The 27,970-nt window shown below is 35.9% G+C and overlaps 2 protein-coding genes and 1 long non-coding RNA gene across 4 annotated transcripts in view; all 3 read left to right on the top strand.

Annotated features, from left to right (window-relative positions):
- The window catches only part of LOC124978231 (uncharacterized), a 32,025-nt gene extending 25,070 nt beyond the window's left edge, over positions 1–6,955 (top strand). Inside the window, exon 3 of the long non-coding RNA XR_007107341.1 lies at positions 6,850–6,955. This is a non-coding gene — a long non-coding RNA (uncharacterized LOC124978231). The remainder of the gene's footprint in view (positions 1–6,849) is intronic.
- A 1,964-nt stretch (positions 6,956–8,919) lies between these two features.
- Snurf (SNRPN upstream open reading frame) lies at positions 8,920–23,449 on the top strand. 2 transcript variants are annotated; one of them, XM_047542219.1, is made up of 4 exons: positions 8,920–9,055; positions 15,950–16,045; positions 20,368–20,522; positions 23,314–23,449. In XM_047542219.1, exons 1-3 carry the CDS (start codon positions 9,042–9,044, stop codon positions 20,471–20,473), a joined length of 216 nt encoding a protein of 71 aa, XP_047398175.1. In that variant the 5' UTR covers positions 8,920–9,041; the 3' UTR covers positions 20,474–20,522; positions 23,314–23,449. The 2 variants fall into 2 exon arrangements, with proteins under 2 accessions (XP_047398175.1, XP_047398174.1); XM_047542218.1 differs by lacking the exons at positions 8,920–9,055; positions 23,314–23,449 and adding an exon at positions 11,353–11,402 and having other exon boundaries at positions 20,368–20,493.
- Positions 23,324–27,961, top strand: Snrpn (small nuclear ribonucleoprotein polypeptide N). The gene is made up of 7 exons (XM_047542217.1): positions 23,324–23,464; positions 24,746–24,897; positions 25,685–25,796; positions 26,271–26,423; positions 26,934–27,072; positions 27,425–27,550; positions 27,657–27,961. The coding sequence occupies exons 1-7, from the start codon at positions 23,462–23,464 to the stop codon at positions 27,692–27,694; spliced, it is 723 nt and encodes a 240-aa protein (XP_047398173.1). The 5' UTR covers positions 23,324–23,461; the 3' UTR covers positions 27,695–27,961.
- The last annotated feature ends 9 nt before the right edge of the window (positions 27,962–27,970 follow it).

Here is a 27,970-nt window from a genome sequence, read left to right on the forward strand (position 1 = left end):
GGCCAGTCTAGAGACATAAGGAAGAGTTCATGTTCCAGCTCTAGACCAAAATCAGTCTAAAGACAGAATTTCATCTTCCTGAGAGACTTTATTCTGTTTTCTCCCAAGTCTTTCAATTTATCAAGTGAAGCCCACCCACATTATGAAGGGTAATCTGTCTTACTCAGAGTCTATTGATTGGTTGATCCTTTGATTTTTTTTTTTTTTTTTGTCTTTTCCTATTCAGTCTTTTTCTCCCGTTCTTCAATTGCCTGAGTTAGGAGTCATCCACTAGCTGAATATGTGTTGCAGATGAAAATTATATTTCAATGCAAATAACTAAGAAACGTACAAACCTTATATTCTAGTTTTAAAATACTCAATCTTTTATGTATTATTTTAAAAATTCAACAAATGTTACATTAGCAATATAATAGAGTCAAAAAAAGAATTTAACCTTCCATATTCATTCAACTTCACAGTGTCTGGTTCCCTCTTGTGCCTTTCCCTCCCACACCCCCCACATCACCGCTACCTCTCTCCTTATTTATTTTGTTTTTATTTTTCATTTGTTTGCTTGTTTGTTTATTTGTTTGTTTGTTTTGGCATTTTGACTCCTCTCCTCATATCTCTTCCTTCAAGGTATTTTATCCTTTGTTAGTTAGGTTTCTATCTCTGTAACCAAAATAGCTGACCAGAGCAACTTAGAGGAGGATACCTTTGCTCTGGGCCCAAAGTGAGGCAGAACATCATGGTGAAGTTCATGGGATAGGAAGGCTACTTACCTCATGGAAGCCAGAAAAGAGTTCAAACTCTAGTCATTTAAATGTTAATTCCATCTAAAACCATATCAGCTTAGCACATCCAGGTCAGTGACTGACCAAATACCTGTTGAATATGGCCTAACCAAGTGGATGTGTAAAATTACCATGCCAGCCAAATAGCAAATATTTTTAGCCTTGTGACCATATGGTTTCTGTTGTAACTACTTGACTGAACAGCTGTAGCCAGAGACAATAAGTAAACAAATGGGAATAGATGTGTTTTAGTAACACTTTATTTATAGATACTGAAATGTGAACTTTATATAATTTTCATGTGTTACAAAATAAACTTTACTCTTCTTTTAAAAATTAAATTAATTTTATTTTTATTTTTGGTACTATGAATTGAACCCAGGAACATTCTGCTTCTGAGCTCCATCCCAGCCCTTTTCATATTTTATTTTGAGACAGGGTCTTGCTAAATTACTCATCCTTGAAGTTGAGATCCTCTTACCTTAGCTTCCCAAGTTGTTGGAACCCAACTAAAGTTTTCTTTCGATCATCTCCTTGAACCACATAAAAAATGTCAGGCAGCAGATGGGATTTGGCATAATTGCTTTCCCCAAATGTAGATATAGTGAGAATGTGTGCAGGGGCTGTGAATTAAGAGCACTTTGTTGTTATTATTGCTTTTATTTCAGTTGGAGCATTCTCAAGAGTAGGTACTTTATTCCTCTGCTCAGCCTTTTATGGAACTTGTTCTGGAACTTTCCAAGAAGGCTGTTATTAATAGTGTCTTCCCCCAGCTGCTACTCTGTTTGGGAGAAAGGGTCTGTAGCAAAGATTTCTTTACTTGTTAGGCAGGTTCTTGACTACTTTCCTGTGCAACAGATTATTCATGTAGGGAAAAAAAAGAACCTATCAGGCTGCCCATTACCCTGAGCTTTGAGCAAAGAGGCCTTTTGGGGTGGTGCTTGGGCTCCAATGCTCAATATGTGTGTCCTATGTAGTTATTCACTCATCTTTATCTTTAGGATTTAGATTTTTATATTTGAATTTGTACAAACCCATTGTGAAACAAAATTGATAATGAAGAAAGAAAGTATGATGTAGGCACAAAAGGAAAGTCCCTGTGTTCTCATAAGATTCATTGGAATGAGTTGATAATTGGCAGATTAAATAGGGTAAAAGATAAACAAATTTATTTTGTTAATGGAATAAATCACAAAATGTAATTATTCATTAGTTCAAAATGATTTTAAAAGCTTATATATACTCTGTATATAGGAGAGGAGGAGAATGAGAGTTGTAGATAATATTTAGGGGAATAGTAAATGATATTAAAGGACTCAGTGATCTTGGAGAAACTTACTTACTGGGTTCAAGTCTATTGGATCCACAGGATAGGCAATGGATTTTTAAGTGTTTCCCTTTGTAATATCAAATGGGGCTGACATAGAAGACGATGATGTGTGGCAAGGCTGTCTATGAATGTTGACAAATTTCAGTCTTTTTTGTGGTATGAATTTCACTAATAAAACTCAAGCTAGGGATGGAAGAAAGTTTTCTTTCTTGGTGGTTCTATACTTTAAACAGATGAGATATCAGAGTACATCTTCCAGCATCTGCTTTCTCTAAGTTCCTATGAAACTGTATTTTGGGGTGATAGTGCCTAGAATCCTTCAGTAGAGTGGTGGTTAAGAGACATTGCACTAAGCTGGGCGTGGTGGTACACACCTGTAATTTGAACCATTTGGGAGGCTGAGGCAGAAGTATGACAAGTTTGAGACCAGCCTGGACAATGTAGTGAGAGTGTTACAGGTTTGAGAACTTCTGGGAAACGGAGGTAGTGTGAAGGCCTCCCTTCAAACCCCAGTTCTTATAATAAAGTCAAAAAGATTTCAGACATGTCATTCAGTACCAGACACAAGTTCAATAGAAAGGCTAGAAAAGGGGAAAAGGGTACACTCTCAAGGGAAAGAGTGAGTCCTCTTACACAGATCATATCCTGGAATTCAGGAAGACAAGGAGAAGGCATGCCTTTTGTGCCTTCCAGTTTTATTGGGGATCCCAGGGAAATTTCCAGAGCGTCCCACCCAGGTCTGCCTCTTGACTTTTGACTGACAGTAGAATGGCATCAAGCTTTCAAGTTCCTGGTGCTATGACCACTTTAGGTCATTTTGGTCCATGCTGACCAGTTCTAATTGGAGTCTGTTCTTATGAATTCATTCTATGATTAAGGGGAATTATCCTTGTCTTCCTGAATTCCAGGATATGATCTGTGTAAGGGTCACAAAAGTCCCTCCCTTCAGGGTAACTTGTGTTCTTCTTATTGACATTATCTTAGGCCTGCATTTCTCCTGCAGATGAAAAGTTGTTTGCTGAGGAATGTTATATATCCTGTTCATTTAAACCAGGCACAGATGTAAGTAAATTGCTTCTTGAAAGGAAAGCTTGTGGGGTCTGTACAGTGGGCCATTTTATGAATTATTTTCTTAATCTCATGTTCCCACCACTCATGTCTGTCTGTTCCCTATAAAGACCCTGTCTCAAAATAAATAATAGTTTATTAAGGGCTGGGAATATACCTCAGTAGTAGAAGCCTTGCCTAGTATTGCAAAGTCCTGCATTTAATCCCTAGGACTGCAAAAACAGAAAAAAATAGAATGAAAAGAAAAAGTCATTATGCAGGAATCAGAGATCAGCTTATATCTACATTCACACACTTGGGAGTTGTGTGACTTTGAGGATGATACTTTACCTGTCTGAGCCTGTTTGATAATTTTCAAAAAGGGCCTGGCATGGTGGTGCATGCCTGTAATCCCAGCTATTTGGGGAGCAGGAGAATCACACATTTATGTCAGGCCTAGGGAATTTAGCAAGATCCTGTTACAAAATTAAAAATGTTCTGCAGATTAGCTCAATAGTAGAGTACCCCTGGGTTCACTCTTTAGTACTAGGGGGAAAAAAGAAGGAGAGAGAAAAAGAAGGGTAAGTAGGGAAGGAGAGAAGAAATTTGAAAAATGGGCATGGGGTTGTAGCTCAATGGTAGAGTTCTAGCCTACCATGTATGAGAGACCCTCAAAATTATCACCATCACCAAAAGGAAAAAAAAAAAAAGGTGAGGGAATGTAGATTAAAAACTAATTCATGTGGTTGTTTTTTGGATTAATGTTAAATGCCTATAAGGGTAAGTAGTTGGTGCATAGTAGACAAGTTATGTGCTTGTACAGTAAATAAATGAAAAAGATAATGGCAGACCACGTAGAATGCAGTTCAAACCCTGCCCTATTTATTTATTTATTTTTAAATTTTGAAACTGGATCTCACTAAATTATCAAGGCTGGTCTCAAACTAACAATCTTTCTCTTTTAGCTTCTTGGGTAGCTGGGTTCATAGACACACACCACTGAAACCACTACCATTTAGGCTTTATAACTTTATTGTCATGAATTTGTTTCTGAGTTTTTTCATTTTGTCATTAAAGAATATTTTAATCTCTCTAAAGTATTATTTCCAACATTGTTGTCTGCACAATTTTGTCCTTCTTCCTAACAACCCATGTCCGCAATGTTTTTGTTTGTTCTGTTTTGTTTTTCCATGATGCTGGAATTGAACCCTTCCTCAAATTTTAATATGTAATAACAATAATAATAACAATAATTATTATTATTAAAAGAACCCAGGGTCTCTTTACTATAGAGCTACATCCAGTTTTTTTTTTCAATTTTTAAAAATATTTTATTCTGAGGTAGGGTCTCAGTAAATTCCTGAGTCTGGCACCTTGAATTTGCAATCTTTCTGCCTGAGCCTCCTGAGTTGCTCAAACAATAGGAGTGTACTACCACACCCAGCTTGTTTTGTTTGTTTTCCTTTATTAACTTTTTATTTCAGAACAGTTATCCATTTCCAGAATTTTTTCAAGATAGTAGAGTGCCCATATACCTCACACAAATTTCCCCCACTATTAACATTTTACAATTTTTTATACATTTATTACAATTAATGCAACAATATTGAAACCTTATTATTAACTGAACTTTGTACTTTATTCAGATGTCTTCAGTTTCTTTAGATGTTCTTTTTCTGTTCCAGGTTCCCATGCAGGATGTTACATTGTGTTTAACATTCATGTGTCTGAACTCTTTGGTTGTAGCAACTTCTTAGACTTTAATTTTGATGCTCTTGACTGTTTTAGCAATTACTGGGTACATGCTTATAAATATCTTTCTCAATTAGGATTTTTAAAAACTTATCTATAATTCATCACCTAAAATGTGTTTTTCCCCCACTTTTGTACTGCTGGCTAGTGAACCCAGGGCCTTGCACCTTCTAGGCAAGAGCTTTACACTGAGCTACATTCCCAGTCCCAAAATGCACACTTTTAAATTACGTAATTCAATGCTTTTTTACTATATGCACAATATTTTCCAATTGTCCCTACTCTCTAATTTCAGCCCACAAAGAATCCTTACAACCATTAGCAATCACTACACATTCACGCTCCCTGATCTACCCACAATCATTAATGTGCTATCAATATGAATTTATATGTTCTGAAAATTTAATAGAAATGGAATCATATACTATGTAGGCTTTTGGGTTTTTTTTTTCACTTAGCACAATATTTTCAGAGTTCATATTGTAGCATGTTACTACTTCATTTATTCTAGTGACTGAGCAATATCCCATTATATGCATGCATATACCATGCCATATTTTGTTTATCGTTTTATCAGTTGATAGACATTCGAGTTGTTTCCATTTTTTGATTATTATTCAAAAGCTTCTATGAAAATTCATATATGTGTTTCTGTATAGATTTTTAAATTTTCATTTGGTACTATACTTAGGAGTAGGTATCATGGTAACTTAATGGTTAATATTTCTAGGCATTTCCAAGCTGTTTTCCAAAGTGCCCGCACTGTTTTACATTCCTCACAGCATCTTTGAGAATTTTAATTTCTCCATCTACTCCACAACACTTGTTATTGTCTTGGCCTTATGCATGCTAGGCAAATGAACTACCACTGAGCTACATACCAGTCTTATTGTCTTTTTTGTTTTTAGTTGGAGATTGAACCCAGGGTCTTGCACATGCTAAATATGTGCTCTACCAACAAGGCTACACCCCAGGTCCCTGTATTATCTTTTTAATTATAGCCCTAAGTGAATTCTTATTGTGCTTTTCACTTGTATTTCCCTAATGACAAATGGTGGTGAGTATTTTCTCATATGCTGATTGGCTATTTATATACTTATTTTTTTAGTTGTAGGTGGACACCAATACCTTTATTTTATTTTTATGTGGTGCTGAGAATTGAACCCAGGGCCTCACACATACTAGGCAAGCGCTCTACCACTGAGCCACAACCCCAGCCCCCTATACTTATTTTTTTTGAGAATGGTCTAATTAAATCATTTGGTCAATTAAAGAAAATTAGGGGGTTGGTTATTAGTTTTGACTTTGCATAATCTCTATATTATATATACAATTATCAGCTTTACGATTGGCAAATATTTTCTCCCATTTTGCTTTTTGTCTTTTTACTTTCTTAATGGTATCCCTTGAAGCAAATGTAACTAACTGTGAATAAATAACTATATAACTATGATAAAATCCAATTTATATTTTTGGTTGGTTGGGTTTTAGGTCTCATATCTACTGTGCCTAATTCAAGGTCATGCAAATATACATTTTGGTTTCCTTCTGAGTGATTTATATTTTGCACTTTTTAGGAGTGATCCATTTTGAATTGATCTTTGTATTTAATATACGGGTGTCAGATCAGTTTTTGAAAATTTCCAGAATAGTTTCAGTTTTAGTCTCTTAAACTCAAACCCTTAAGAGTTTGGTTCTGGATTATGTATATTCTTTAGAAAAAATGGAATAATTGAAAGATATTAGTTGATAATAACATTAGACAGTAGATAGCAACAAATGTTTTCCAATTCTCACCCTCCAAGAGGTACTACTGTAATACTTGGTGTAACTTTAAGAACTATCTGCTGTACTTGGAGTCTGTACTGGGATTTGATCTAAATATACATGCATATAAACTTACTTAACATTGTATAATAAAGCACCTCCCCCCTAATTTTACAGATAAGGAAAACAATGTACAGAAATTCAAAGTAACTTGACCAAGTTAACATTGCTCTCAAGAATCAAGACTAGAATTTGAATCAAAAGAGACGAAATCCAAAGGTATGGTCTTCATTACTTAGACTATAATTGCATGTATTCTTTGATAATTTTTTCAAGTGCAAATAAACATGATTATATAAAAACATTTCATATGTTAATTTTACATTTTATTTTTGCTGTTCATTTCCAATAGTCAACTTTCCACATTACTTTATACAAATAAATAAAAATGAAGTAGTAGAAGTTTCAAATTTTTAGAGCTCAAAAACTACTGATAAATGGATGGAACTGGAAAAATATCATGCTAGGTGAGATAAGCCAATCCCAAGAAAACCAAAGGTTGAATGTTTTCTCTGATAAGCGGATGCTGATCCATAGTGGGGGTGGGTAGGGAAGAATGAAGGAACTTTGAATTGTGCAGAGGGGAGTGAGTGGAGGGTGGGGACGGTGGGTATGGGAAGGATGGTATGGGAAGAATGAGACAGAGATTATGACCCTATATACATGTATGAAAAAATTTTTTAAAGAAAGAAGATAATCATTGTCAAAAAAAAGATAATGAAAAAAAAATTGCAATACCACATATGACTTTACTAAGATTATTCTGAAGTGGTCACACTTTTCCTGTTCCCAAATGAAATTGATGTGAACTTTCTAAGAATTAAAAAAAAAAAGACAAACTTAATAATCTTTATGTTGAATTTTATAATCAATTTATATTGAATCCCACATGGCATTTCTTATGGTATTTTGCTGTTATGTGATGAAATGATTTCATTCTTTATGATAATACTCAATACTTAATAGAAAGATCCTTCTACTAAGTAAATTCAATGTTATTGTCTTGATTAGATAATCATAAATAATTTATTAAGGATTAAAAAAACCCATTGAATATTGGCAGTTTTATATAATTTAGCCAAATATATCATTATTGGTAACCTCAATAATGTATTTTGTTACTTATGTATATATGTGGAATTATTTAACTTGTTTTCTGATTCTCATTACATAGCTTATTATGGGGAAATCTGTGCACACTTCTTTGATTCTATGATCACTAGGAACTCAGCAGCATTTTAGAGGGGTAGGGAAGAAATTTTAGCCAATTAATCCCCATTAGTCTCCTTTCACTCCAAGTTCTTTGAAATGGACAACTGGGAAAAGGCAAAGATATGTTAAACACTATGCAAATATACTTTTAGGATTATTTCCGTAGCTTCTTAAACCTTGTCATTGTCCTTTCCCAAGGAACATAAACATCTAAATCTGCAGACAGGATATTATTAAGGTAAAAAACCTTATTTATATTTGCTCATTAGTGCCTATTTTCCTCCACTCCACTATCACTGATATTTGGTTAAAATTTTAAATGTTCCCAAATTTAATAGGCAAGGAAAACCATTATATTTTAGACTTTAGATAGAGTCCTATTGTTTTACAAGAAGCCAGTTTTCCTAATTGAATGATCTATCCATGTGATATTGAAGAGTTTACATTCTGATTTTGGGGAATAATTGTGAAGGGTTACAAAAGAAGTAGAAATTCAAAAAGGGGAAAACAATTCACAAGTTTTCGACAATGTAGCATCTTTTTAAAGATAGAAATATTTTCTTCTGGATGTCTCAAGTATCTGGCATATTTGTGTTGACTGTGGTTTTGGTTAATGTAATTTTTCCAAACCACTTTTTGTGTATTGCATAGAGAAAAGCCTGATGGAGACTGTAAGTCAGGACTATTTGGCCAGTGACACCTTAGGAACGAAGGATTATTTCTTGACGGCTTTACACATATTTTCAAAAAAGCAGAAGTTCCTAATATTATACTCTTAAAATTAAAATACATAAATAAAAATAGGCAGACAGGTCCATTAACTCTAGATGCTTGTGGTTTCTGAGGTCCTTCTGTTAAGGCATCAGAGATGCGAACTATTGGGGTCCGATAACGCACTCCACTCAGGTCCTTCTGGTCAGAGGACGTTGGGCCCTCTGCACTGCGGCAAATAGACACGCATGTGCAGCACTAGGGGGAGCTGGTGCGCATGCGCAGGTCGGGAGGTGCGGTAAGTCTGCGCTGCGGTAGTCTTGCGCAGAGCCGAGCGGCCCCTGGAGATGCCTGGCGCCTCGGCCTGAGGAGCGGTCAGCGACGCGATGGAGCGAGCAAGGTCAGCCGTTTTGGTGGCTTCTCTTAGCCTGGAGAACATTCATTTTTGTCCACTAAATGCTCCAGGTTCATAGGACTAGGAGTATTGTATAATACTGGAAATTCTGGGCCTACAGCCCTTTGTTTTGGAGAACCAGATCAGACACCTTTGGAAGCTTGGAACTTATCTGTTCTGCCCTTTGGTGTCATGCGGCATTGTGCCGCATCCTCTCCTCTGTCCTTTGATGCCGCAACAGGTCCTTTCGTGGGTGAACCTTTACCTTTCAAGTCTGAGGTGGTTACTGTGGGTTGCCGGTGTGGTGTGGGGTTATATTGCCGGTGACCGAAGCCCAGGAGGGTAAGCTGAGGTGTCCATGATAGGGGGTGGGATTTGCTGCTCGGCTCGGGAAAAGGGAAGATATACAGTGCCGCGCAGTTTCAGGGCCATTCGGGAGGTGACCGTGGTGCGCAGTTCCACGGTACCTAGTGGTTTCGCTTAGGGGATACAGCGAGATTACCGCAGCATAGATGGGAGTGGATACACTGAGGGACTGTAGTGATTTTAGGGAAGGAACGTAATGACACGCAATTTGGGCCGTTGTCTGAGGGGACCCTGGTACAGTTTTGGGGTTATGCCGGGGTGACCGTGGAGTAATTTTGGCGGTGGGAGAGGGTGCAGCAGGTATCTATAGGGCACTGGGTATCTACAGGGTACTGGGATAGTCTGCCCTTTTGCTTGTAACAGAGGTGATACAGCTGCAGTTCAGGGGGTAATACAGGGCCACCGGAGGGCTGAGGGCCAGAGGGTAGGTTGGACATCCCGTAGTGTCGTTGGGGCCACCAGGGTTACTGACATGAGTGGGAGGAGTGGGAGCTCATGAAGGCGAAGTGGTGGTAGATATAGTGGGGGCCAGTGAGGTGTTCACAGTGGCTGTGGTAGTGTGGGGGAGTATCCATTGGTGTGCATGACCCTAATGGCAGGGCCAGCTTAGTGCCTGAAGTGACTGGGTGGGTCAGCAGAATGACCTCTGGTGTGAAGGGGAAGGGGGTGAGAAGATAGATGGTTGCAGACAAATGTAGAGACTTTGAAGGAACATTAATTTTCATGTGATCTTTGGGCGTGGTGCAGTTTGCATATTGTGATTGTGCTTTTTGCTTTTTTAACCTGCCATGCCTGTACAGTGAAGTGCTGGTTGCAGAAATTTGGTTTTGGTTTTCTTGTCTATTTTGTAAGAAAGGGAAATGGCGTGCACATATTAGTGTCGTACATCTTCTGACAAATATGTGAGGGGATGCCACGGGGCACTGTTTTTCATTGTTTTTCCTATTCATAATATGGTTTTCAAAGGCTATCTCAGGATCGGAAGAGGGTAATATTTCGCGTCACCGCCATTGTGCACTTTCCCAAAGATGGCCGCTGCTGCAGAGGTACTAGTCTGCGCAGGCGCAGCAGGGTGGGGCGGGTGGTCGCCCCCTCCTCATAAAGTCACAGCAGGTGTGGGACTGTGCTTGTCTTCTCATTTTTGCCCTGCTGAAATTTCAACCATATGCTCTGGAAAAGGCATGGGCGGGATAGGCGGCATCTTACGTGAGGTGTCCGCCCCCTCCCCAAAGTGCTGCAGTGAAGGGTGCAGGGTGCGCAGGCGCAGCAGGTAGGACAGCTGCCTCTGCCTGCTATGGGGCTGGAAGCAGAGAGGAGGTTATGCAGCCTTGGCTTGGAGAGGGTGGAAGACCTCCCCTTCACCTGACTGCTATATCAGCTGCTGTTTTACCTCTCTTTCCCTACTGTGTCACAGTGGAGGGTGAGGGGAAGGACACGGGGTTACACATACTCCACTCAGCAGGCTTGGCAGCATCCCCCTCTCCACAGTGCCATGGTAGGGTTGTGATGGATGAAGGGGTGTGAAATGAAGGAGAGACTGGGAATTTGCAGTCTCCACAGTTGCTTTGTGACCCTGCTTTTCTGTGCTGTTGTAGATTGGAAGTGGTGGGGGTCTATGTGCATCCATCCCAAGACCTGATGGTGCTGCTTGAGGCAGCTTCTATTACTGGTGGAGATGTCAACAAATTTGTTTTCAAAGTCACCTTGTAGATTTTCCTTTTATTATATTGTATGGTTTATTTTCAAAGTGCATTCAGTAACCCCTTACACACTCCCCTTCCCAATATGTAGCTTTTGATTTTCTGCATTCCAGATCTGATAATTTAACAGTTGCATCTGCCATTCGTAGTAGTTTATTTTAATCTTCTGATGCCCCTTTTTAGCCCACCAAAAAGATGGTTTTATTAAACTAAGGGAGAGGCATTTTAAACATTGAACCATCTTGGACTCCTATGTTCAAAGAGAAGAAAAGAGAATCAGAAAAATGGTGAGAATCCTATTGGGTTGGGGGTGTGCGTGGGATCGGAATCATTGCCCAAGACTGTTGCCTTCAGAAGAAGTTTTAAATAAAGGTTTTGATAATTTTTGAAGTTGGAGCTACTGGGAAATTTGATGTGAAAAAATAAACCAAATAATAGGATTATTACATTCTATAACTTTTTAAAATATTTTTTTCTTAAGAGATTTTGTTTTCCTTTGTGCTTACCTTCATTTTATTATATTTTTCATTTCATGTATGGTAAATAGTATGTCTGGTTTTCTTCAGTTGAAATTAACAAGGCAGATCTAGTTAGCTTGAAAAGCTTTGTTTTGGAATTTTCTACTTTTAGCAGTTAGAAAAGTAGAATTTTGGAAATTTGTTGGCATTATTTATCATTTGATCATTTTTGTTGGCTTGTAGGAGGATGTTGCTTCATATACATTTTGGTTTAACTTCTGGATCATTTGACTCTTTACAAACTGTTTAGTTGGTTCTCCATTTTGTAGTCTTTTACTCAGGCTCACCATTGCAACATGGTAGATCCCTTTGGAAAGACCTCATCCTGTTTCAAAGCATCTGAAGATTTTTAAGGTCTCTGAACTGTTCAGTGAATGTTTGCCTCCTTTCTTGAGCTTTTTGAAAATGAGGAATGCAAATTCTTATTGTGATATAGATGAAGGAAGCTTGATTGAGGGAAACTTGCTCTTTAAAGCAAGATGTTAACTTGGTTTATTCACAGAACTTGTATTATTAACTTGGTTTTCTCTTTTATTTGATTAGTATTTTATTGATGTCTTACTTCCCTTATTTACATTTTTATCTGTCTTACCCACTTGTCTTCCTAATTGTTCATTTTTGTTTACCAAAGAATTTCACATTTAATATATATAGCATTATAAATATGTTTTATCTGTCACTACCCTGTTATTTAGCCATTTTTTTAGGGAGAATTCTTGACTTAAGCATGTTATAAGTGCTGCCCCATCATGACAAAGGACAATAAAATTTTTAATCTTGTTTCCTCTGTATAGCTGCCTTCCCTCTACTTTTGTGGCTAAGAAACATGGAACTTGAGTAATAGTGCTAATGATGACATCCTCTGAAACTGGTAAAAGTAGTACATATGTATTACCCTTTTCTCTAGCAATTTCTTAGTGCTGACTGGCTCAGAATTCTCCTTTTTATAATTGCTTGTGTTTCAGGAAGTGCAGATGGGAAGGATCTAATGTTATCAATTTTTTAAAATCACTGAGGTCTTCATTGAATTTTTAAATATAAAGTATATTAAACATTTTATAGGAAATGACATAGGAATAAATTATGGGATCCTATTAAGTGTTACTTTTCAGTGTATTTCTGGATTTTGATCTTGGAGTAAAAATTTTAATATTATTTATATATAACTTCATTTTTTTCTTAAACTGGTTAATTTTCTATAATGTTGGTTTCTGGTTGAGACTACAGTAAAGAAGTTTATAAATGCACCTTAACCTATATGATTGTATCTGACACAACCAACATTTTTGAAATAAAGTTCATGCATGATTTTGTTATTTTATATTTAGGCTGAAAGTTGAAATAACGGTCTTTTTTTTTATAAATTTTCTTAACTAAACTCAGATTTTTTCACTCTGAGGAACTGATAAGGGGTAAAAGTATAGATTTTTTTTTTCGATAATGGAGTATTTGTAGTTATACCATAATGGATAGAGAATAATTTTGTTGATAGTTCCTTTTATTGTGTTAAATTAATAGAATGTATTTAATTATTAAGTATATTTTTGAACTCAGCATATGTCAGTATTTCCTTTTCTCTGGGTCAATAACATTCCATTGTGTAGGATATATCATACAATGACATATTTTATTTATCCTTCAGTCAATAGGCATTTAAGTTAATGCTTTTTGGCTATTGTGAATTACCCCTTTGGGAACATTAATGTGCTACAAGTTTATTGTTTTTTTATCATACATCTTGTAGAGGAATTATTAGATCATTATGTTTGTCTCACAGTTAACATTTTTTATGTAGTGCCAAGGGCTGCATCATACATACCAACTAGCATTTTATTTATCTCCTTCCCAACTCTAGTGTTAAGTAGTATATTATTGTGGTTTTGATTTACTTTTGCCTAATGAAGAAGGAACTTCATGTGCTATTTGGCCATTTATATATCTTATTTGAAGAACTGTCTTCAGATCCTTTACCCATTTTGATTTTTGGGGGGGGAGGAACTGGTGCTGGGCATCACACACAGGACCTCATGTATGCAAGGTAAGTACTCTTACCACTGACCTACATTACCAGCTCTTCTTTACCTGTTTTGAAAATAGATTTTACCTTTTTATTGTTGAATTTGTATGAGTTCCTTCATATTCTGGGTATAAAATTTAATAAAAATACTCTTGATATATGATTAACATACAAAAACATGTAGATATTTAATGTATATAAATTTGATGTTTGGAAGTTCATGTAAAGTTCTGAAAATCACTATCAGTACCATAAATTAATCTATCATTCCAAAGACCCTGCTCCACTTTTTGTTTTATGTCTTTGTTGTTTTGAATATTTTACTCTTAGCAGATATATAAGTTATAATTTTTTTCCCTTTCCTACTGATTATAATTCCCCTTTTTTGAGGGGGTAGGGTACTGGAGATTTTAACCTAGGGGCAATTTACCACTGAGCAACATCCTCAGCCCTTTTAATTTTTTATATTTGTAAATTTTTTTAAAATTTTGAGACAGGGTCTTACTTGTTTAGGGTCTTGCTAAATTGTTGATCCTCCTGTTTCAGCCTGCTGAGCTGATTATAGGTGTGCACCACTTCATCTGGCTGCATTTCACTGTTTCTAATGCCCTTCATTAAAATCAAATTTATTTATTAGTTTGCTTGTCCTTCAGATGTCATTTAAAGGACCTAATCCATGGTCACTAAAATTAGCAACATGTAAATTTTACTGTTTAAAAATCTTAATATGTAGGCATATGTGATTTATTTTTCCTTTGGGTACCAGGAATTGAACCTGGGGCACTTAACCAGTGAGCCACATCTCCAGCCCTTTTTTTATATTTTATTTAGAGACAGGATCTCACTGAATTGCTTAGGCCTAACTAAATTGCTGCGGATGACTTTGAACTTGTAATCCTCCTGCCCTAGCCTCCCAAGCCATTGGGATTATAGGTGTGCACCACCATGCCTGGTGACATACATGATGTGTGTGTGTGTGTGTGTGTGTGTGATTCTGGGGATTGAGCCCAGGGTGTTATGCATTGAGGCACGTACTCTACCAACTGAGCTATATCCCCAGTTCATACATGATTTTTAAAAATAATTTTTGTGGCTTAATTTGAACACTTAAAGTTCTTAAAGCAATAAAATGATAGGGAGTTATTGGTAACCTGTTTTATTCTAAAAATCAGACACTACTTTTAAAAGTAGGAAGGATGCTGGGTGTGGTGGCACATAGCTATAATACCAGCAACTCAGAAAGCTGAGACAGGAGGATCCCACGTTCAAGGCCTCCTTAGCATTTTAGTAAGGCCCTAAAAATTGAAACCTTGTCTCAAAGTAAAAATAAAAAGAGCTGTGGATGTGGCTCAATGATAAAGCACCCCTGGGTTAAATTTCCAGTTACCTACCCCCCGCCCCCAAAAAAACAAAAAAAATAGTAGGAAGGGTTCAGATAATTGACTTTCGGTGTGGACCTTTGCATACTACTTGTGAAACACTAGTTGCTTGACTTATGAAAGACCTTTTCTGTCTTCTAGTTTCGCATTTCTGAATTGCAGTTTTATAAGTGGTTCCTACATTTCCTAACATGGCTGCCCCCAGTGGTTGATTTGATTCTGTTTCATAAAACAGCCATTTTGTGAAATGGTCTGCAGGTCTCAACATGGTGGAAGCTTTTTGCTTAAGCAATCCTTGTTTTGCATTCTTAAAGCAAAATTTGTACAAAAGGCTTTTTTTAATATTTATTTTTAGTTATACATGACAATAGAATCCATTTTGACATAATTATAAAAGCATGGAATATAATTTGTTCTAATTCAATCTCTATTTTTTTTAAAAGTAGACATTTTGCAATTAGTGAATGTTTTGTAATTTCACTATACAAAAATATTATTTAGTAGGATTTTAAAAATATGCTTCCCAAGTCAGTTTTGGAATCAGCTTTGCTACTTTTGGCCAGAATATGTATATAGTGGTGGTATGTTAGTGTATGCCTCTGTGTATGTGTGTGTGTGTGTGTGTGTGTGTGTGTGTGTGTGAGAGAGAGAGAGAGAGAGAGAGAAGAGAGAATTTTTCTGTACAGATGTGTAAATGTAAATGGAAGAGTATATGTACTTAATTTCCTAATCTTTTAAAAACCAGATTTCTGATACGATTGGCTATACTAGCCAAGATCCTGATTGTTTGAAGGGTAAAGATCTTCCAATATTTTAGTATTATTTTGTTTTAATTAGTTTTTGGACACTTTTGTAAGTTGATCATAAATAGTTTCATAAATTGATGGGATGTACTAAACAATTCTCTTTATCTGTTTCAGGGATCGCTTACACCTGAGACGAACTACAGAACAGCACGTGCCAGAGGTGGAAGTCCAAGTCAAACGTAGAAGGACAGCCTCACTGAGCAATCAAGAGTGAGTACAGTCTGAACTGAAAACCAATTTAGGTCAGAATCATGTTTTAGTTTAGAACAAAAGTATCATGGAATGAAGAGACAAAAACAATTAAAGAAGCAGATGCATATAATATAGGGATATAGTAAAATGGTGAGATTATCTTTTTTTTGGCCTATCTTAAGCTCTGATTTTAGTATAATTTTTTTTCTTTATATATATAGGTGGGTATTATCTCTATAAAATTCTATATCTTTCATTGTATATTTAAGATATTTTGATTTTTATTTATGTTATTAAAACACTTTGTATGTTTGTAAAGTGTTTTATACATTGAAGTAACATTAATTCATGTATTCTTGTTCTTTAATATTTAGGCTTTGGTTAGTTTGTTTATCTAGTTAAAAATTTAAAGTCTAAATTTTTTCTCTGTATTTAGTGCCCATACCTGTGGATACAGAGACATAATTTATGTTTCTAGAAGGGCAATTTAAATTAAAAATATCTGAACATCTTTAATAACCTGATGCATACTGAATCTGGCATTTTGTGATTGACACTAAAATTTTGATAGTATCAATAGATAGCATTTTTCCTACCTTCCGCTTGTTTTGTTATTTTTTTCCAAATGAAAAGTATTAATTATGCATTAATATACAGTCAAAAAAGTGAGTCTGGTTCCTGGGGGTGTGTTTCAGTGATAGAATACCTAGCATGCCCAAGACCTGAGCCCCAACACAGGACCTTGGTGTGGGGGCACTGGAGCATCTCTTTTTTGTTTTTTATTTTGATGTCAGAGATTGAACCCAGGGTTGCTTAACCACTGAGCCACATCTCCAACCCTTGTTACGAGCCACTGGGATTACAGGCGTGTGCCACTGTGCCTGGCCTGGAGAGTCTCTTAAAATCACTATCAATTCATTTCCCTTCCCACTCCAGAGATAACTTTTAAGTATTTGGTATTTATCATTTCAGAATTCATCCTATGCATGCACATGTGTGTGTTTATATACATGACACTGTGATTTATGATTGTTTTCTGACAATATGTCTTGGGGATCTTGCTATAGCTGTATATATAATTATTTTATAGATTGCAGGTTATTTTAATCATTAACCTACTCGGTAGATATTTATTTTGTTTGCATTTCTTGGCTCTTAACAGTGATGGTATGAACAATCATTCTAAACTATACTGTATTAATAATTTATTTCCTTAACTATAGTTTTCTTTAAATTATAGGAGGTACGTAACATTTTTACATGTTAACTTTTGTCACTTGTTCATTGAATATGTGAAAAATTGTCAAAGGTTTGCACATTTTCATTTTTTTTTTTATTTATTGGGGGTACTGAGAAGTGAGCCTACGGGTGCTATGCCACTGAGCTGCATCATTAGTCCTTTTTTTTAATTTTGAAACAGGATCTTGCTAGGTTGCTGAGGGTTTTACTAAAGTTACAGACTAGCCTTGCAATTCTCTTGCCTCAGCTTCCCAGGTCACTGGGGTTATAGGTGTGTGCTGCCATTCCCAACAGAATAAAGCTTTCCTCATTTCTTCTAATTTTTAGACATTCAAATTCTTTTTTGAGTAGGTTTTTTTTTTTTTTTTTTTTTTTTGGGAGTCCCTGGGGATTGGGCCTTATCCATGCTAGGCAAGTGCTCTACCCTTTTTATTTTATTTTGAGACATGGTCTTGCCAGTTTGCTTAGACTGGCCTTGAGTTTGCAATCCTCTTGCTTCCACCCCCTATGTAGCTGGAATTACCTCTATATGCCACCACACCTGACTTTTTTTATATCGAGACAGGATCTTGCTAAATTGCCCTGTTGGTCTCTAATTGAATGATCTTCCTGCCTCAGGCTCCTGAATTGCTGGGATTGCAGGCATATATCACCACACCTGACTGAATGTATTCTTTGATCACAACTTTTACATTTTGAAGGTTGCTTTGAATAGAATATTACATAAAAGTTTATATTTAGTATTTATAAATATTTTGTATGTTTTTGTCTTTCATGATGATTATTAACTATTTTTGATTTTTCTTCTTCAGAGTTTTGTAGCTCCAAAGTTCTTTTTGTTTTTTGTTTTTTGTTTTTGATGGAACTGGGGATGGAATCCAGGGGTATTCTATCATCAAACTACATCCCCTTAATTTTTAAAAATTATTCATTTTTATTTACATTTTGGTACAGGTGATTGAACCCAGGAGTGCTTTTACCGCTGAGCTACATACCAAGCCCTTTTTTAAAACAATCTTTTGAATGAGGGTCTTGCTAAGTTGCTTAGAACCTTTCTAAATTGCTGAGGTTGGCCTTGAATTTGGGATTATTCTTCCTCAGGCTCCCAAGTCACTGGGATTACATGCATGTGCCACTGTGCCTGATTTACATTTTTTTTTTTTTTAATTTCAAGACTGTCTCACTAACATTTCCAAGCTGGCCTTGAACTTGTAATTCTTCTACCTCAGCCTCCTTAATACATAGAAGTGCTCTAACATATCTGGATTTAACTGGTCCATTGTGTTTGTTTTCTTTTGTTAGAGTTTTTATTTTATACATCTCAACCTAGATTAATACAAGTGATCTCATGTTCATCTTCTTTTGGGATGAGGTATGCCTTCTACAGTTATCTTTTTTATCTTGTCCGTATCAGTGGAAACATTTTGATTTTGAGGAAACATAACTTGAGTTTTCCTGTGTATATTATATATTACAACTGCACAGTCCTGAATTGGGAGGAGGATCTGAGTTGAGTATTGAGTTAGGGAAATTGTATAATTTTCCCAGTTCTCTTCATCCTTAGAGTAAATAGATTATAGGATTATATATATGTAGTATTAATAGAATTGGTATTATGGTTTATGTAAGCTCAGAATTTCATGAACCAAGTACTTGTATATTCTATTAAGCTGAATCTTCATTGATAGTTGTCCCATTAATAACCTACCATCTCCCATTCTGAATCATCTCATTAGCATAAATCACCAAGAACAACAAAGATACTTTTATCTTTTGGTAAATTCCAAAAAGTTGGATGTGACTTCCTAGCAACCTGGGACAGAGGCCAGCTAATAATTTTCATCGTTTTTGTTTTCTGTACTGGGAATTGAACTGAGGGTCTCTTAACCACTGAATTACATCCCCAGTACTTTTTAGTATTTATGCCAAGATAGGGTCTCACTAAGTTGCTGAGGGTCTTGCCAAAGTGCTCAGGCTAGACTTGACTTTATGATTCTCAGCCTAAGTTTCTGGGATTACTGCGTGTGCCATGGCACCTGGCTTAAATTCTTTATTATATATCAGCATGTTTAAAAATTATGGAAGATCAATAGAAAAAAGTGAAAACCTTGTACTATCATCCCATTTCTAAATCCAGCTATTATTGAATATTTTCATGTTTTTTTATCCTTTTTTTCCCCCCTTACCAACAATGGCAAAATTGCTGGTGTCAACCCATGCCCTAAACCAGGCCTTTCCTCTTGATCAGCAAACTATAATTTCCTATATCTTTGTGTTTGTGTGTGTGTGTGTGTGTGTGCCCACGCTTGTGAGACAGCACGTGCACACACTGAGGAATGAATCTAGAGTACTTTACCACTATGTTTCATCTCCAGTTGTTTTTGATTTTTATTGTGGACCTTGCTAAGTTGCTGAGACTGGTCTTGATCTTGTGATGCTCCTGCCTTAACCTCTAGAGTTGCTGGAATTTACAGGCCTGTACCACCATGCCCATTTCCTAGATATCTTTCTTATTACAGTCAGATTCATAGCAAGGTTACTGACCCATAAGGGTATGTGGAGGGCTTTCTTATAGAATTTTCTAATTATTAATACAGATGGTTGAATCACGTAGTTTGAAAGCCCTCAAACTTCATGGAGCCTAAAAGTTACTTTACATAGTTATTTGTTAGGCAAATGGTTCAGGTGAAACAGCCTTAATGTATAACTAAAAATTCTGTAGCAAATACCCTCACTCTATTGCAGGGCGAAAGCATTATTTCCATATAGAATAATTGGAAAGAGAGTGATGGTGGTACTAACTAATAGTATTTCTATGGGGGTGAAAGCTCTTAGGTTTTTAATTCTTTGAGAATGTCCCCAGATTGGGTTAGTATCTACAAGTTTCTTGCACATATCTTTGTGCGAAGACTTTGTGCTTTGTGTTATAGTTAGCTCATGAACCTAAAGGATAATCTTTGTAATGTAAGGGTCTTTGTGTTTTATTTCATACAACTGAATATGGACAAATATCTTATTATTGAGATATAGCGTGTGTGTGTGTGTGTGTGTGTGTGTACACACACATCTCTCTATATATAAATATTGTGTTCTTATAATAGGTGTCATTTGTACCCAAGGCGTTCTCAGCAGCAACAAGTACCTGTGGTGGATTTTCAGGCGGAACTGAGACAGGCCTTCTTAGCTGAGACACCAAGAGGTGGTTAAAGCAATATTGGAACATCAAGGTAGCTGATTTCAAGGAAAAAAATAACAGGTTAGAGTTCATACTGTAATGATCAGTGTCATAAAATAAGCACATCTTATGACGTTTAAAACAATAGAAACCTGACCTTAACATCCTTGCCCTGACATTTTGGTATTATTTCCAAACTTCATAGTGCATGCTTTTCAGGAAGTTTTATTCATATTTTATTTTGATTTTGAACTTTATATGAAAAATTATTATAAATGGGTATTATGAATGTCTTATAATTTCCTTTTGTGGGAGAATTCATTTTTGTGTGTGTGTCCAGTTTGCAAGTATTTACGGTATTAGTTTTTTTTAACCTTCAAAATATAGTGTGCTGCTTTACACTTTGACCAGAATTAGTTGTTTTGGCATAAATGAAATTGTAAATGTATCTCACATTCATTTTCAACGAGTGCTACAGAATCTAAGTATTTTCCCATGCTACTTACTAATTATTTCTTTTTTATTGTCTTTCTCTCACTTTCATGTTTTCTCCAATGTATTTTCAAACTCTTTGAATCAGTAATGTAATAAAGATCTACTATCCATAATTTTTCAATGTGATGTACATTTATTTAGTCTGTCTTTTCTTTTGGTTGCTCACTTTTTTTTTATGGGAAAAACGACATTCCAAGTTTGATTTTGATTTAGTACTGTTTTATTTTGTAAATATTTTTCTTTTTTAACATTCCAAGGCTCTATTCCTGGAATTTATTTGTACACACACAACAGACACACAAAACATATGTACTCATTTATTATTTGTGTTAGAAAGGGTTTACGGATGAATTCTCTTATAGATATTTTGTTTTTCGAAATGTTACTCTTCAACATGAGTTAACTAGGATTGTTTATGTCCATCATTTCAAATTGAAATCTGAAGAGATAGTTTATCTGAGAAATGATCTCATTGTATCCTTTATGCTCAACATTCTGTAGTAATTACAAGTACTTGTGAATAAACACTGGAATCTGTTCACTGTCCCCAGCTGTTCTCTAGAGTAAAGACATTTTTCAATAAGTAGGTGTCCACAGCTTAATTTTTTTTTAACCTAGGAACTTTTTTGACTTTTCAGGTATATATGAAGCAAATGAATTTGAATTTTACATTTAGATTTTGTTACTGTCCTCAATGTATCATGATATGTATGCAGATAGTCTAGAGTCCAAAACATGAAATCTGAAACACTTCTGGTCTTTTGGTTTGCAAACATTTTGTATGAGTGCTATTCAACCAGGAGTTTCTTTTTATTTAAAAAAAATTTTTTTGTAGTACTGGAGATTGAACCCAGAGACTCACAAATACAACTGCTGTACCTCTGAGTTATATTCCTAGTACTTCTTTCAGAATTTTGACATGGGATGTCCCTAAAGTATCCACACTGGCCTCAAATTTCTTTTCCTTTTTCTTCAGCCTCTGGAGTAGCTTGGATTACAGACTTGTGCCACTGTATCTAACTAGAGGTTCATTTTTGGTATCTGAAAATTTAATAAGATAATTATCCAAGTGTGGAGCATAGAATATAAATTTAGTATGAATTTTATTTCTTTAAAATATTTTTTGCAGTATGATTCTTAAATTTTCTGTTATTACTTTCTAAGGGCATGTGAGGAAGTATTTATTACCTTGAAAACGTACTTAGGTTCTCATACTTCCCTTAGGTTTTTTTTTCCTTTGTTGTTGTTGTTATTAAATAAAAATTTTGAAGGAAATATTTTTGCATGTGTGTTTTTTAATTTTTATTAAATTAAATTAATTAATTTTTTGTGTTACTGGGGATTAAATGCAGGAGTGTTCTACCACTGAGCCAAATCCCCAAGTCTTTTTGTTTATTTATTTTTATTATGAAATAGGGTCTTGATAAGTTGCCAAGGATGAATTTGAACCTACAACCCTCCTGCCTCAGCCTACCATATTGGACGGATTATAGGCATGTGCCGTTGTACCCTAGTCTTGTGGTTTTAATTGACATTGTTTTGTAAATGAATATTCAAATGTTCCATTTGTATATTCTCTTGTTACTTCTTTAGCGATCATATATTTTGTACTTTTTCTCTAGCAGGTCTCAAGTTTAATCATTTCAAAGTCTATATTTTACAAGTTTGATTTTCCATGATGACGGATCTTAAGTTGTTTATTTGCTTTTATGACCTTTGATTTGAGAAGATCTTTGACTGCTCATCCATCATACAATGTGATGCTGCTATTTTACTTTGCAATTATTATGATCAATAGTTTGAGACCCTGTATTATTCTGGCTATAATTGACTATATAGAAGTCTTAAGCAGATTCATATCATACTCGGTGAGGAAAGATTACCTAACATATTTTGAACAGGCTTTAGGGGAAAGAAAGAGAGAGAACATTGCAGTTGAAAATTGAAAATATTTAGGAGGTTAATCTAAAAGAAAACACTTTTTTAGGGCTGGGGAGATAGCTTAGTTGGTAGAGTGCTTGCATCGCAAGCACAAGACCCTGGGTTCATTCCCCAGCACTGCAAAAAAACAAAACAAAACAAAAAAACCCACTTTTTTAATAAATTCAGGAATAATTGAGATATTGATGTGAATTTTGGGAATGGGAATTCATGCTTACTTTTGACATTTAAGAATTAGTATATAAAATAAATGAGTTATCACATTGGGTGTGTCAAATGTGGGAGTTAAGATAAAGGAATACTGAAGTTTGTTAGACTTGGTATGGCAGCATGAGAGGATGGGTGTTTTGAATGTGTGTTGTAGTGATTTTAGTGCAGAATTACTTGTTTAAACATGATAGATTGCAGTGCAGCTATAACATGCTTTCCTCTGCAGGCTCTATCTACTGTTTCTGAAGCTTCTGCCCAGCTTGCATTGTTTGTAGGAGAACCTGCATCATACCTTTATCTGTACCAAGCCTTCCTTTAGGTGTTAAGGATCCCAAAATTTTACTGTTGACATCGGCTTTGGTGGAACAGCAGTCATGGTAAGATGTACATTAAGGTACAGGGTGGTAAGGGCCCAAAAGAATAATTTCCCAAGATGTGTGGAACTTTGGGTTTTTGAAAGTTAGAAATGAGAATATATCCATAGATATGCATTCTTATTGTACTTAAAAAAACTGGAGATGAGAAACCTTTGGTGTCTTGTACAAAGTTATGGAAACCATGCTGAGAAGAGATAGATAACTTATGATGTGAGAAAATACAGAAGTAGTTTTTGGTGATCATTGCTGTTTTAAGGAACCATCTTGCCCATTGGTACTCTTAAGGTCAGATTTCTGAAGAATTACAGACTATGTAGAAAAGTTTTTTTCTCCTTTTTTGAAGTACTACAGATTGAACTCAGGGGTGCTCCATTACTGAGTTATGTCCCCAACCCTTTATTTTATTTTATTTTATTTGCTTTTATTTTTTTTTAAGACTGTCTGGCTAAGTTGTTAAGGCTAGCCTTAAAATTGCAATCCTTCTGTCTCAGCCTCCCAAGTTGCTGGGACAGAAGATTGAGTTGATTAGTATAGATGAAGACAATCTGGATACAGTATCCTAATGAAAATTCCATGATTCTGAAAATATAGAGCATGCATTCTCCAAGAGTATCAGAATTGATTCTTGAAGTATGAAAAACCTTAATATTCTATTTTGCTTTTTAATCCCCCAACGAATCACATTATATTAATATAGGGAGATCATCACCCCATATTAAAATCTCACATGGGAAGGTCACTATGATATCTAAAATGGTGCTGTAGGGCAACAAAAATGAAAGAAGAAAATGTAGAGAAACAAGAATTTGAATATTCTGAATATTGTTGTGGGTGTTATGGATCTGAATGTCTTTACAGAGCTATGAAATACCCTGTATTGTGCTTTGGTTAGGTTGATGGCATGTGCAGTTTTATTTGAGGTACAGACTTGTTCAGGTTAAAAAACAGTTATGAAATCAGATGATGTGAAGTAATGTATTTGGGAAGGGAAGAGATTACAGCTCTAAAAGATAACTGACTGAGCTGAGGGATCTCTGTGGAAAAAAATATGTTGAGTCATGATGGGAAAACTGCCTAAAATTTTAAGAAGTCAAAGTTTTCTTAGAACAGTCTAATGGTCCTGGGTCAAAATTTGGTCTAGTATATTTAGTAAGTGAGAAGAAATGGAGAAAAGACATGGAAAGGAAATTGTTTATTTAAGGAAAACAGAATTGGATTGGTATGGGAGTTAGGGAACAAATGAGACAAGTTGATCATTGACATTTCCTTTAATAATTCCAGACTGTGGGCAAGAGTAGCAAGATGCTGCAGCACATTGACTATAGAATGAGATGTATCCTGCAAGATGGCCGAATCTTCATTGGCACCTTTAAGGCTTTTGACAAGCATATGAATTTGATCCTCTGTGATTGTGATGAGTTCAGGAAAATCAAGTAAGGCTGATTGGGTAATAGTTGGAGGCAAAGGCAGTGAAAATCCAAGGACAGAGCTGAAGTAGAGGTTATAAAGGGTGACTTACATAGGTAGAGAAACTATAGCAGGACCAGTCTATTGTCTAACCTCTCAGCATCATCTCTGACTTGGGTCAGAGCTTTAAAAGCATTGCACCAAAGTATTTGTGTAAGTTTGCAAGAACAATCATGCATTACTGGGAATAAAACTGCACACAATATGATTAAAATAGCAAATTATGTTTATTTAAAAAAATTAGAAGTGTTAATCGATTGCATTGCCTTCTGTGACAATCTTAGATTGAAGGAGAGAGAATAATTGTCAATGGTTGAGCAGTTGGGTTATAATTACCGTTTGGTATCCCCTCTGCCTATTACTATTACTGTTATTTCAGTTTTGGCTTCAAGATTTATTTAGTTAAAAATGATTTTAAAAATTTATTTTCCATTTTAGTATGGAAATTGAGGTGACAATTTTGCTTGTTGTAAAAGGCTTAGTCTCATCATTTGTATCTATATTTTACAAAAGTAATTTACTTTGTGTAATATTTGTGTAACATCCAGGAAAGGACTAGAGTTAAAATAGAGAGGAGCTTTGCTATTTATACACATGTTAATTGAGTCAGAATTTTCTTTTAGGGGGTTAAACTGAATAATTTTCTTATGGAGAATCTTGGCATTAGTTTTTATCTTATTTGGTACTTTTGGTGAATGAATAATCTAAGGATTGCTAAAATTCATCTTGCTACAATTTTTTTCTTATTCATAGGCCAAAGAATGCAAAACAGCCAGAGCGTGAAGAAAAGCGGGTTTTAGGTCTGGTGTTGCTGCGTGGGGAGAATTTGGTATCCATGACAGTGGAGGGACCACCCCCTAAAGATGTAAGGAACATGCAGGGCAGTACAGAGCTGTTTAAAATTTTTTCTTTGGATGTAATTTTTTTTTTGTTTTGTTTTGTTCTTAACTGACATACAAAAGGAAGTAATTTTAATGGGGGAGGATACTGCATTGAGATGGCTAAAATTGGGGCACCATCGAGGCACAGTATAGTATACTTTTATTAAATAAAATGTGTACAGAACTTTGTTAGCTACTGTTTTTTGATGAATTATTAAGTGCTGGGTTACCTAGATAGTAATGGGAGTTGCTGATTTATTTCCACTTGATATGGTGTCCTAACAATTTGAAAAATATGTATGTGGAGAATTACCTTCATGGTGTATACATTCATTTTTTCCATTTGAGTGCTAAAATTAATATTAGATAGGTTGCCTGGGGACACGGTGGGTAAAACTGATTTTTATAAGAACTTGGTTAAATCATTCAGTTTTACACTATAAATTTTCTTATTTCAGACTGGTATTGCTCGGGTGCCACTTGCTGGAGCTGCAGGAGGTCCTGGGGTTGGGAGGGCAGCTGGCAGAGGAGTACCAGCTGGTGTACCAATTCCCCAGGCTCCTGCTGGATTAGCAGGCCCCGTCAGAGGAGTTGGGGGTCCATCCCAGCAGGTGGGTAACCAGGAAAGGATTTTAGCTTACTGGAGGAATGTGAGTAGATCCGTGGATTGAGGACATTTAAAAATGTGGTTATTTAAGCAGCATATGTTTTAGGACAAACAGGTAGGTAAATATAGAAGCAAGGAAATGAAACTAGTTACTTAAAATGGTCACTGGGTATTTAAAGCTATTTTGATAGAAGTAAGACTATTACTTGTTTATTAAGAAAAATATGACTATATGTCATTTGAGAAAAGACAGCTGCTTTGATGTCATAATGCCAAGATTAAAAAAAAAGTGGAACTCAGGATGGAATGTATTTCAGTGGTAGAGCATGCACTTAACATGTGTATGCCCTTGGGTTTGATTCCCAGTGCTGCAAAAATAAAATATGAATAAGGCAAGTATAAAATTGCAGTAATTATTTAGTATTTAGGAAGACATATCTATCATTTATTTTCTGTGTTTGAAAATGTGAGCATGTTTCTCATTTTTATTGTCTTCCTGGTTCTGCCTTCTCAGGTAATGACTCCACAAGGAAGAGGCACTGTAGCAGCTGCTGCTGTTGCTGCTACTGCCAGCATTGCTGGAGCCCCAACACAGTACCCACCAGGACGGGGGACTCCACCCCCACCTGTAGGCAGAGCAACCCCACCACCAGGTATGGGATTTGTGAAAAAGATTAATTTGTGTCTCTGAGAAATCATATGCCATCTTGAAGTGTTTTCTCAACTGACTTAGCTAATGGATTAAGGCACAGCCTAAGTGCTCAATTAGAGATTTTGGGAATATATAACTAGTTCTCAATGAAAGAATATGAATTCTGTTTGATATAGAGATGGCAAACAGGAACAGTATTTAAAGAGAAACTATTTGATCCTTATTGTTGGCTGCTGATTTTCCCTGTTTCTGGATTGAGCCCAGCTCATTTCTTTACATATTACTTTGGGCTGAAGTCTAACTTTCCTAAGTCAATTTACAAGGTCTTTATTTCTGAAATGTTTTCTTTGTAGGCATTATGGCTCCTCCACCTGGTATGAGACCACCCATGGGCCCACCAATTGGGCTTCCCCCTGCTCGAGGGACGCCAATAGGCATGCCCCCTCCTGGAATGAGGCCCCCACCACCAGGAATTAGAGGTGAATTGGATTATAGGAACTTGAGAGTGGCAGCTAGGCCTTTGAATGTATGTGTGTTATTTTTCTAACCATTTCATTGAATTTCGTTTTATTTTTTCCTTTCTAGGTCCACCTCCCCCAGGAATGCGTCCACCAAGACCCTAAATATTGTTGATTCATCTAAGTCACTTTTCTCCCTGCTATGTGTCTTGTGAATTGTGTAGATTGTTTGTGAGCTTTTTGTCCCCTTTCTGCATTAATATAGATAATAAATGCATAGAGCAATTAAACCATGAGGTACTTTTGTATATTTTTTTCTTTGCCTATTAATATTGGTGAGATCAGAGTGAAAACATTTTTTTCTGGTATTAAATCCTATTAAGGAATTTATTCAAATTATTTTCTTAAGATTAAAATGGTTGTGTTACTTGTTTTTGCTTT

The sequence above is a fragment of the Sciurus carolinensis genome, chromosome 2, assembly GCF_902686445.1.
Source record: "Sciurus carolinensis chromosome 2, mSciCar1.2, whole genome shotgun sequence".
Classification (NCBI taxonomy): Eukaryota; Metazoa; Chordata; class Mammalia; order Rodentia; family Sciuridae; genus Sciurus; species Sciurus carolinensis.

Bases quoted from the DNA above. Each gene is read 5' to 3' on its own strand.
- Snrpn (XM_047542217.1), top strand. The intron at 26,424-26,933 runs GTGGGTAACCAG...CTGCCTTCTCAG, and splicing joins TTGGGGGTCCATCCCAGCAG to GTAATGACTCCACAAGGAAG. The intron at 27,551-27,656 runs GTGAATTGGATT...TTTCCTTTCTAG, and splicing joins CCCACCACCAGGAATTAGAG to GTCCACCTCCCCCAGGAATG.
- Snurf (XM_047542218.1), top strand. From the start codon at position 11,368: ATGTTCAAAGAGAAGAAAAGAGAATCAGAAAAATG. The intron at 11,403-15,949 runs GTGAGAATCCTA...TATCTGTTTCAG, and splicing joins AAAAGAGAATCAGAAAAATG to GGATCGCTTACACCTGAGAC. The intron at 16,046-20,367 runs GTGAGTACAGTC...TTCTTATAATAG, and splicing joins GCCTCACTGAGCAATCAAGA to GTGTCATTTGTACCCAAGGC.